The sequence below is a fragment of the Musa acuminata genome, chromosome BXJ1-6, assembly GCF_036884655.1.
Source record: "Musa acuminata AAA Group cultivar baxijiao chromosome BXJ1-6, Cavendish_Baxijiao_AAA, whole genome shotgun sequence".
In the NCBI taxonomy this organism is placed as follows: Eukaryota; Viridiplantae; Streptophyta; class Magnoliopsida; order Zingiberales; family Musaceae; genus Musa; species Musa acuminata.
The window spans coordinates 40,015,575-40,028,127 of NC_088332.1; the positions used below are offsets into that span (position 1 = coordinate 40,015,575).

At 37.6% G+C, this 12,553-nt stretch overlaps 1 protein-coding gene across 1 annotated transcript; it reads right to left on the reverse strand.

Annotated features, from left to right (window-relative positions):
- Window positions 1-7,151: 7,151 nt before the first annotated feature.
- Window positions 7,152-7,878, reverse strand: LOC135677535 (putative RING-H2 finger protein ATL53). The gene is made up of 2 exons (XM_065189895.1): window positions 7,789-7,878; window positions 7,152-7,700 (listed from the first exon to the last, which is right to left on the reverse strand). The coding sequence occupies exons 1-2, from the start codon at window positions 7,876-7,878 to the stop codon at window positions 7,152-7,154; spliced, it is 639 nt and encodes a 212-aa protein (XP_065045967.1).
- Window positions 7,879-12,553: the final 4,675 nt, after the last annotated feature.

Here is a 12,553-nt window from a genome sequence, read left to right on the forward strand (position 1 = left end):
TATATGTATGTATGTACAACACGAACGCCATTATCTACCTTTTGAATCGACTGCATCCGCTGGCACCTACTTTCTCTTCATCATTAGCAATATGCACTCCAGAAGCAGGAAACAGAAGATGTCTCTGAATCTCGGGGAGATCAAGAAGAGGAGAAGCATTTCAGGGATCAGCAGAAGCAGGTATGGCGTGTCTGCAGAGAGGACACACATGGCTTCTCTCCAACCATCGAGTGAGACAGCCGCCATGGAAGGCGTGCTTGCATGGCATCCGCGTCACCTCCACGCCCTCGTCGAACTCCTCGAAGCAGATGATGCAACTCTCCTCTCTGACATCTCCTCCACGCTCGTACTTCACCACCGCCAGCTCCTTCACCGCATCCGTCGACGCCGGAATGCCGCCGAAATCCCCGTCCTCGCCGACGCCTTCGACGTCCGAAGAAGTTTCCTCATCGCTCGGGAAGTGGGCCAAAGGTACATCCACGATCATCTCGATCCCGTTGCCCGAGTTGAAAGCCGTCTCGACTAGATCATTGCAGAAGGCAACGAGTTGTCTCTCCATCCACCCGGCGAAGCATATGTCATAACCATAGACGCCGGCGCGTAAGAGAACGGTCGAGATCGCCCGGCGGCGAGATGTTTGGTGGAGGAAGTCGCCGAGAGTGAAGACAAAGGTGTGGTAGGCACGGGGGGGTTCCTCCACGACTCGACCTTCGACAATGTGCATCACGGTATAGCCGAGTTTGATCACCACCGGAGCCGATGCCGGCGTCCCCTCAGTTCGATAGGCCCTGAGAACCCAATCGGCATGGCCATGGACAGGAGTCGTCTCCATCGCCTTCTTGTCGCACTTCAACCGTGTGAATGAACTCGGCTTAATTCCTGCCATGGAGCGGCTTTATATAGAGAGACAGAGATTCTGGTCTCGGAATCCGAGACGGGATCGAATTCATCGAGTACAAATCCTAAATACAATCCGACGCGTAGTTTCCGTTGCCACATAAGTTTGCGGGTTGGACTCCGAAAGCAGTTCCATTTGACACGTGTTGAAATCCTACGGAAGAACGAACTTGCTTCTTTCTTGATGGATTATTCGTGAAGATTTAATTGGAAATCGAAAGCTTTTATGACGTCATCTCTATTAAGTCAACTCTTTCCTGCTCCTCCGTGTTGACGGAAGCCATTCACTACTAGACGCCAAATTAATTCCTCCCTAAAACCAATCAAGCATTGACATCCAAAATATAGCTCGACAGCAAAATGTAGAATTAATTTTTTAATTTTTTATTATTTTATTATATAGCTCGATAGTAATATATTGAATTGATTTTTATTATTTTTATTATTCTATTTAAAGATATAAGGATGATTTTAAAAAAAATACTTATATTTTAGATTTTTTCAAATGATTATCTCATTTTATTTCAAACTACCCCTTCTCGTCCGCCCCTCTCCCTTGATTGTCAACACCATCACATTATCCTGTTCTTCCCCCCTCCTCTCCCATTGCTTGATCTTTTCCTCTCATCTTTTCATCTCCTTTCCAGTAGCTCATCCTCTCCTCCTCTCTCCCTCTCTTCCCTTTTCTTCTCTCTCCTTTCCGTCATCTCCTCCCTTCTTCTCGCATCGTGGATGGCGAGCAATGACAATAAGTGGAAAATGAGCTATCACGGATTTAACTAGTCTTATCTAACTCATGTGGCACATTTGCATGTCCATCCGCAAAAGGTCAACTTCTCCGAAACTTCTTATGATCCCTTGAGGAGCTAGAAGATAAATTATATAAACTATTTAACTTAGTATTCACAAGCAATCATTTTAATAAACACTTAATAGGCAATACGAATGACAAATATAGACTTTGCAAACTCTGAACGGTCACTCGACAAATGGTCTAAGGTGATTCGTCGTGGTTAAAAGTCCCCACAAGTCCCCATATGATACAACTACGAAACAAGGTAATAAACTAGCCCTAAATACTATCCCAAAGACTCATCTAACAATATGCCACCTAGGCAGCTCTTAGGTATTATGCAAGTTGATACTCTACACCACTCTATGGGGCTAGAAAACCCCCCAAAAGACTACTTGGATAGTCTATTTCTGGACAATTTTATCTCTGCACGATAATTGCCCACAATCTATATTTACAAGCTTGAAACAACCACAAAAGCCAATAAAAAGGGGTTACCAAACCTACTATAAGTCGTTTACATGCTATACAAAGCATGAACAAAAATAAAAGACACAAACATGCATGAGCATTATATCGAACACCCTATTTATAACTTTATATATAATATTCTCTTCCACTTATTCTTTTAACATTTTTGTCGAAGTTTTTACGGATACTAAATCTTCTAACTTTTGCTAAATTTTTAATCTTCTACTCCAATTGCAATGCCCCTCTTGGCTCCCAACTACTCTCCATCGTTATTATTGAGTAGTCGAACTTTAATATGTCATGTTACTTCAACTCGCCAATGACTCGAACACTAGTGTAGAATCAGCTAAGTTATATTGATCATTATAAGTTCTTATAGATAAATGAAGGAAAAAAATCTTTTTTATTATGAACTAGTCTCTTAAACATTTCACATCGCTTTAACTGGGTGGATGCTTGTTTGAGCTTTAATAAGCATTGTCTCATAGACTTTAAAATTTTTTAGGTCTTTCCTTCATAAAATATGCCCATCAATTTCTCTCTTTAGTTATCGTTTTCAAGTATGTTCGTATCATTTTTGCTTTTAATTGACATTTTATTAGGAAATAAAATGAACAGTCTACTCTCGATAGCGCCAATCGTCATTGGTTAGATTTTAAAAACTATAATCTTTCACTTTATTCGAAGGATCTTTAAACATTGATAGAGCTCCTTTATAAGATAAATAAGAGAACTAGGGGAATCAATTTCGCGTATTTTTTTAAGAGTTGATAAGATAAAAGTTATTTGACTTCGCATACCTCCTCGAGGGTTGTATTTCATATATTAATTTGATTACCAGCATTCGTTTATTTTTTACTCACACTTCTGAAGCACCATAAGTGATTGCACTCCTTGCATTGTGTTAGCTATTATAATTTACCTTCTCATTGCCATTAAACTTTTGGAATGTACGAAGTTTTATTGAAAAGAACAAAATTTTGCCTCGACTTGGAGCAAGTCTCTAATAGTTTGTCACATCTGAAATTGTACCTTCTTCTTTATCATTTCTATTATCGACTCTTTTGAATAGAAAATGTATAACACCATATACGACCTTCTTCATTCCGTAGTCGAGCACTCCTGCATCGACCCGAAGTCCCTCACTTTTAACTATTTAGATAAGAAGCCCGTTGACACTGGTTTTGCAAAGTCTTTTAGTCTTTGCCCGTTACCCTTAACTCAGTACTTAAGAGTTTGTCTTTATATTCTTTGCCTCCGTGACCTCTTTCATGACAAAGTTCTCTCCCTTCATGAGAGCAAGGAATCGATAACTCAATGATAGTCCTACCCTTATGGTATCATAACGTTGTCATACTCATGACCCAATTATTTGTCATCTCATATCTACATTCCTTTCTTCGCTATTAGTAGATTTGTCCCTATGGTACTATGGCACTCTTCTAACTCAATCTCTATTTTAATCCATGCTTGATTTTATATTGTTGTCCCTCTAAACCTATCGTCACTTTCTCATCCCTTTTGATCACTTACTTCAACATATTTATGTTTTTCGAGCAATTCCCCTTAGTCGATGGAAAGATAAACTATAACTCTAATGCATGGCCATTACCTTCATGTTGTATAGCTTATATCGATTATATTCTCTTTTACTTCCTTGGTAACAAAATTCGCTTACTTAGCCACGTTCTTTGGCTTTTTAGGCTTCCTTAAGCGAATATAAACTTTGGAGCAGTCAAACTGTCCAGTTGCTCTAATCATACCTTTGTATGAATAAGTTACTCCCGTGGGACTCACTAGTACTTATACTTGAAATTTTTCCTCGGTGGTATATAGCCCTTATATGTTGATGACCAAGGCTTTAATTCGATACAAAATTCGATGCATGCATAAAAGACTCACCTCTATGATACCATGGCATTAACTCATTGAATCCATAGCCATCCTTGTCGTATTATTCACTGAAGTTGAGCTCCTAATAGCTTTCAATCATACCTCTATGTGATCATATCTCTCACGGGACGTATCCTTCCAATGCTGAAGAAAAATTTTTAATGCTCCGTATCATCGAGTTTTGGTCACCTTGGGATAGTCATGAATAGTCCTTCATCTATATGCAAGCCCTTGTATAACTACTAAATTATTTAAGTTAGTAATTTCTCCCACCTCTATGAGCTTTGCATAATCCTTTCGGTCATTAAGCAGCCCATCCCACCTTATATAGTCTTATCCTTTGCCAAGTGCGTTGTTTACCTTGAGCATTATAAAGTTTGGTTACCAACGTCGAGTCCTAGCTCGAAGTCAACCATCCTAACCACTATATACTATATATTCTTTCTAGCTCGTTTGTCCTTATGGTGTCTCTTGTGTGAAGGGTTGACTATTTCTTTGAATGCTAATCTTGAATGCCCACTCCTCTAAGTGACTCATTTCCTTATATCTCTATTCTCGTTTTCTTTAAATAGTCATGTGTGTTGGCTACCCTTAATGCAACCCCGCTAAGTCTCCTATATTTACATATAAAATGTTTCTAAGTATACTTATTCAGCTCTAATACCAATTGTCATAGACTTAGCTAGTTTTGCATAAGTCATGTGACACTCTTACATGTTTCTCTATAAAAAATCAGCCTACTTGAAACCTCTTATGACCCTTAAAATACCTACAAAAGAGAAGATTGATTAGAAAAATCATTTAACTTGTGATCCACAAGTAGCAATTTCAGCAAACATTTGATACACAATGCATATAATAAACATAGATTTTGTAAACTCTTAACGATCATATGATAAAGGGTCCAAGGTGGTTTGTCGTGAGTAAAAATCCTCACAAGTGCCCACATTTTACAATTGTAGAATAAGGTAGTGAACAAGTCCTGAACACTATTAGAAATGAGTCGGCACTAAGGTAGTAAACAAGTCCTGAACACTATTAGTTAATCCTGCACACTTAAAACCTACTTTGATGAGGGTAACTATTATAAATTAAATCGCATGTTGTCCGGTATGTCATTGGTTCATCGGCGCTTCGTCCGAATCTTCGGTACATGTTGTCTGGTATGTCATTTCCCAATCAGCTATTTGATCTCCGTAACTCCGATATCCTTGGCGCAATTTTCGCTCTTCTTGGCCCAATGCCCGAACTCATAGCCCAAAGTATTCTGTCGATATGTCGACCGATCCTCTGGCTCGATGTCAAATCTTATGATATTTTCTACTCCGGCCCAACATGATTCTTCCTACTTTTAATTGTCTTTCATTTATCGAAGCTTCCTGCATCACTCAAAACGCATATCAAATCATAAATACTATTAATTGATTTTATCATCAAAATTCGAGATTCAACAAATACTCTCCCAAAAGCCTATCTAGCCATGTGCCACCTAGGTAGCTCTTGGGTGTTATGCTGGCTATACTTCACACTATTCTATGGAACTAGAAAATCCATAAAATGACTACTTAGATAGTTTATTTCTGGGCAGTTTTACCTATACGTGATAACTGCACACAACTTACATTTACAAGCCTAAAATTACCACAAAAGCTAACCAAAATGAGGCTACCAAACCTATTATAAGCCATCTAAATGCTGTATAAAATATGAATAAAATAAAAAGATGCAAACATATATGAGTATTAACACATCAAACACCTTAATTGTCACTTTATTTGCGATTAAGCGACGATGAAGGTGATAGCGACAATGAAGCGTAAGCGGAGGAAAAGATAGTTTTGATAATTTTTAAACTAGAGGTGTGGTTTGAAAATATCTAAAAAAAATAAAATGAGTATAACTGTTTAGAAAATATCTAAAATATGAGTATTTTATAAAAAAAATTACCTAAGATATATCTTGTAAATTTGAAAGCTTACTAAAAGAATTTAAAATCAAAATTTTAAGTTAAAAATAAAATATATATCAATCTTATTGGTCAATTTATGATCTAAACTTTGCCATTGAGGTGTTTCAATCAAATAACTGCCAAGATCAAATCCTCCCCTCCCTTGTGATTATTATGGTATTTCATACATATTTTCGTAAATATTTATAATTTTTTAATTATTTAAAAAATTCATCTTAATAAAATCAAAATGTTGGTAATAGTTGATACGTGGAATATTGACCTTTAATGTTAAATATAAAAGTTTGATGATGAAATTAATTAAAAATTTTAGAAATTAATCTTATAATAAATTAAATTATATCGGGGTATTTTGACTAAAGAAATGGATTGTGAAAGGTTTAGATGTCAGATTAAAAGTGGTATCAAGGGCTTGTGATAAAGGTTCTTGATGTTATACTGAAAAATAGAACATCATATATAAGAAGGATAAATTATGATATCGAAAGATACAATAATATACTAGAGGATCAACTGAGATGCCGAAAGATTGCTAATACACCGAAAGAATAAATGATTTTCCAAAAGACTCGGTGTTATATAAAAAAAAAATGAATGTTATTTTGAAATCTTTCTTGAAGTTAAATTAGGGTTCAATTACGCTAAATTCGAGCAATGTCAAGTTACTGAATTGGGTCAAAACAGGTTGAAATGGGACCCATAATTACTCTCTTGCTCACTCCCAATCGAAATTGAACGGCACATAACTATAATTGTTTGATCTGCCATAAACAGAGGATGCTTGCAGTAAGCATAGAACAGAGAGATCTCTGCCACAAACAGAGAGCTCTAACAAGCACAAAACAAACAGAATAGTAGAGCAAAACAAGAAAGATCACCAGATGGGATTGTATAGCATTTTATTTGCCTAAGAAAGGCAATTCATTACATACTTCATTTACAATCCGCACAAAAACTTCTTTCATGTCCTCATCAATGTATGTACAACACGAACGCCATTATCTACCTTTTGAATCGACTGCATCCGCTGGCACTTATTTTCTCGTCATCTGTAACAATATGCAGTCCAGAAGCAGGAAACAGAAGATGTCTCTGAATCTCGGGGAGATCAAGAAGAGGAGAAGCATTTCAGGGATCAGCAGAAGCAGGTATGGCGTGTCGGCAGAGAGGACACACGTGGCTGCTCTCCAACCATCGAGTGAGACAGCCGCCATGGAAGGCGTGCTTGCATGGCATCCGCGTCACCTCCACGCCCTCGTCGAACTCCTCGAAGCAGATGATGCAACTCTCCTCTCTGACATCTCCTCCACGCTCGTACTTCACCACCGCCAGCTCCTTCACCGCGTCCGTCGACGCCGGGATGCCACCGAAATCCCCGTCCTCGCCGACGCCTTCGACGTCCGAAGAAGTTTCCTCATCGCTCGGGAAGTGGGCCAAATGTACATCCACGATCATCTCGATCCCGTTGCCAGAGTTGAAAGCCGTCTCGACTAGATCATTGCAGAAGGCAACGAGTTGTCTCTCCATCCGTCCGGCGAAGCAGATGTCATAACCATAGACGCCGGCGCGTAAGAGAACGGTCGAGATCGCCCGGCGGCGAGATGTTTGGTGGAGGAAGTCGCCGAGAGTGAAGACAAAGGTGTGGTAGGCACGGGGGGGGTTCCTCCACGACTCGACCTTCGACAATGTGCATCACGGTATAGCCGAGTTTGATCACCACCGGAGCCGATGCCGGCGTCCCCTCAGTTTGATAGGCCCTGAGAACCCAATCGGCATGGCCATGGACAGGAGTCGTCTCCATCGCCTTCTTGTCGCACTTCAACCGTGTGAATGAACTCGGCTTAATTCCTACCATGGAGCGGCTTTATATAGAGAGACAGAGATTCTGGTCTCGGAATCCGAGACGGTATCGAATTCATCGAGTACAAATCGTAAAGACAATCGGACGCGTAGTTTCCGTTGCCACATAAGTTTGCGGGTTGGACTCGGAAAGCAGTTCCATTCGACACGTGTTGAAATCCTACGGAAGAACGAACTTGCTTCTTTCTTGATGGATTATTCGTGAAGATTTAATTGGAAATTGAAGGGTTTTATGACGTCATCCCTGAAAGTCAACTCTTTCCTGATCCGTGTTGAAAGCCATTCACTACTGGACGCCAAATTAATTCCTCCCTAAAACCAATCAAGCATTGACATCCAAAATATAGCTCGACAGCAAAATGTAGAATTAATTTTTTAATACTTTAATATTTTATTATATAGCTCGATAGTAATATATTGAATTAATTTTTATTATTTTTATTATTCTATTTAAAGATATAGGGATGATTTTTTAAAAAAAATACTTATATTTTAGATTTTTTCAAATGATTATCTCATTTTATTTCAAACTACCCCTTCTCGTCCGCCCCTCTCCCTTGGTTGTCATCACCATCATATTATCCTATCTTTCCCCTCTCCTCTCCCTTTGCTTGATCTTTCCCTCTCATCTTTTCCTCTCCTTTCCGGTAGTTCATCCTCTCCTCCTCTCTCCCTCTCTTCCTTTTTCTTCTCTCTCCTTTCCGTCATCTCCTCCCTTCTTCTCTCATCGTGGATGGTGAGCAATGACAATAAGTGGACAATGAGCTATCACGAATTTAACTAGTCTTATCTAACTCATGTGATACCTTTGCATGTCCATCCGCAAAAGGTCAACTTCTCCGAAACTTCTTATGATCCCTTGAGGACCTAGAAGATAAGTTATATAAACTATTTAACTTGGTATTCACAAGCAATCATTTTAATAAACACTTAATAGGTAATACGAATGACAAATATAGACTTTGCAAACTCTGAACGATTACTCGACAAATGGTCCAAGGTGATTCGTCGCGGTTAAAAGTCCCCACAAGTCCCCATATGATACTACTACGAAACAAGGTAATAAACTAGCCCTAAATACTATCCCAAAGACTCATCTAACAATATGCCACCTAGGCAGCTCTTGGGTATTATGCAAGTTGACACTCTACACCACTCTATGGGGCTAGAAAACCCCCCAAAAGACTACTTGGATAGTCTATTTCTGGACAATTTTATCTCTACACGATAATTGCTCACAATCTATATTTACAAGTTTGAAACGACCAATAAAGCCAACCAAAATGGGCATACCAAACCTACTATAAATCGTTTACATATTATGCAAAACATGAACAAATCCAAAAGACATAGACATGTATGAGCATTATATCGAACACCCTATTTACAATTTCATCTATAACATTCTCTCCCACTTATTTCTTTAATGTCATTGTCGAAGTCTTTACAGATGCTACATCTTCTAACTTTTGTTAAATCTTTAATCTTATACTCTAGTTGCAATGCACCTTTTAGCTCCCAACTACTCTCCATCGTTGTTATTGAGTAGTCGAACTTAATCTGTCATGTTACTTCAACTCATCAATGACTCGGACACTAATATAGAATCGACTAAGTTATATTGATCATTATAAGTTATTATAGATAGATGAAGAAAAAAGTCCTTTCTTATTATGAACTAGTCTCTTAAACATTTGCCTGAATTGGGTGGATGCTTGTTTGAACTTGAATAAGCATTGCCTCACAAACTTTAAAGTTTTTGAGGTCTTTCCTTCACAAAATATACCCATCGATATCTCTCCATTTAGTTATCATTTTCAAGTAGGTCAGTATCATTTCTGCTTTTGATTGACATTTTATTAGGAAATAAAGTGAATAGTCTACTCTCGATAATACCAATTATCATTGGTGAGATTTTAAAAATATTATCTTTCACTTTATTCGAAGGATCTTTAAACATAGAAAGAGCTCCTTTATAAGATAAATAAGAAACTAGAGAATTCAATTTCGCCTATTATTTTAAGAGTTGATAAGGTAAAATTTATTTGACTTCGCCCACCTCCTCGAGGGTTGTACTTCATATATTGATTTGGTTACTAGCATTTGTTTATTTTTTGCTCACACTTCTGAAGCACCATAAGTGTTTGCACTCCTTGCATTGTGTTAGCTATTACAATTTACCTTCTCATTATCATCAAACTTTTGGAATGTATGAAGTTTTATTGAAAAGAATAAAATTTTACCTTGGAGCAAGTCTCTAATAGTTTGTCACATTTAAAATTGTACCTTCTTCTCTATCATTTCTACTGCCTACTCCTTTGAAAAAAAAAGGTATAACACCATGTATTACCTTCTTCATTCCTTAGTCGAGCACTCTTGCAACGACCCGAAGTCCCTCACTTTTAACTATTTAGATAAGAAGATCGTTGACACTGGTCTTGCGAAGTTTTTTTGTCTCTGGCTAGTAGCCTTATCTTAGTACTTAGAATTTGTCTTTGTATTCTTTGCCTCCTTGGCTTCTTTCATGATCAAATACTCACCCTTCATGAGAGCAAGGAATCGATAACTCTATGAAAGTCGTGCCTATATGGTACCATGACATTGTCAAACTCATGACCCTATTATCTGTCATCTTATATCTACATTCCTTTCGAAGCTAATGATATATTTGTCCCTATAACACTATGACATTGGTACTATCTTTTTCACATGCTTGAACTCCATTTCGATAATTACTTGGAAGTTATCCAATGACACCACCATCATGTTTATGCTTTGGCTCTACATTTTGATTTTGATAGGGACCTTCTTTGCTAACCTGAAGATCTACTTAACCTTCGGTTTCATAACTTTCATTCAATTTATACTCTTCTCTAGGTTTAGCCTAAGTCATCTTGCCTCTCAATCAGTAATAAAATTATAAGTAGCACATGTGTCCATCGCATAGGTTGTTTGGCCATTTGGCTTGATGCTCATATACATCAGTTTGTTGCTCTATACTTTTTGTTACTTTATCTTTATATTCTCTCCTACTTGACCTTGTAACATGTTTAATAAATGTATTGATCTCGTTTGTGGTTCTTACAACTCCTCGTCGTCGTTGTGGGATTTCGAACTACTTGAATTAAGGGTGACGATCTTGCCCTTATCCGATTTGGAGGGATGGATTAATGATGTCAATGCATTAAATGCCTACTTTTGTAGGCACTCGCTCACGATGTTTGATTCTCCACATAAGAAGCATTTGTCAAGTTTTGGGACCTTGTACTTTGAACTCAACCCTTTATGGAAATTCTTTTTCTTTTATTAGATTGTAAACTCCTTCCTCGGGAATACTTAAATAAGTGATTTCTAGAAGATTATTTCTTCCCTAAGTTCTTGGAGGAAATAAAGTTAGTAACCTTTTTGTAACTACAATTACCTTAATAAAATCGATGACATTCCTTCAATGGAGTTTCTATTTTGCCCATGGCTTCGGGCTATCGAAGAAGCTAAACAATTTATCCTTTTTTAGACATATCTTATATGCCTAGCATCAATACTAAAAATTACTCTACGTAGTCTTAAATGGAAGTGCCTTAGTAGAGTTGTCTCAGCTTCATTCTTTTGACAAACTTAGTGTTCTTAGGTTGGAATTGAGTTTTGAACTTCTATTTCAAAGTCCTCTCATGTGTCCACACAACACTGACCTTATTGGATCTCTTTCCAACACATTCACTATCAAAGTTTTACATCTCCATTTAGATACATGATTATTATTAAAATTTTAATTTATTCATAATCAAGCTTTGTAGCTTAAAAGTATTATTCCATATTGAACAAAAAATTCTCATGCTCATTCGTATCTCTAGCACCCCCTGGTAATATAGCTTAAGTACCGTCAAGTTTTGTGGTGGAGCTATATAAATGTTGTTCGAGCCCTTATGAGTAACATAATCCTAGACATGAGTTCTCCCATGGCTTTGTATTGGTATTGTATTAAGTTTTTAGTGTCTTCTATCAATCGATCAACTTGGGACTCGACTTTATTGATATGAGATTCTACATTCTTTTACAAGTTCTTTGCTTCAAGAAGCTTTCGTTGACCTTACTAGAGTTCCTCTAGACTTGTTTTGAAAACATCAAGATCAGTTTTCGTAGCTATAAGCCTCTCCTTATATTTTCTCTTTCTAATTGGCACTTTGTATTATGATTCCTTCACTTGCGAAGAATACCCAAATCTCGCTTACCATTTTTATTATTGTGCTTCTCTTGAGTAGCTATGATAACTGAAGAGTGAGTTTTGAGTTTGCACTTACAGCTGCTTGGGGTAATAATTTGACTTACTCCATCTTGCTCGATTCACTATGGTGCTTCTCCAAGCTAAGATTGTAAACTTTTATTATTTGCTCAAATTGCTTGCCTACTCTGATACCAAAATGTTATGAACTTAACTAGAATTACCTAAATTATTAAGCATTTTTATGTTATCTATCCACAAAAGGTCAGCTTAGTTGCAATCTTGTTCAAGTCCCGAATGATGGGGATATAAACAGGAATAACCTTTGTATAGGAACAAATACTAGAAGACCAAAATACGCAGCGGAATAAAATGGAAACACAATCAAACAGAACACCAAGATATACGTGGAAAACCCCTTCAATGTGAAGGGTAAAAACCACGGGGCAAA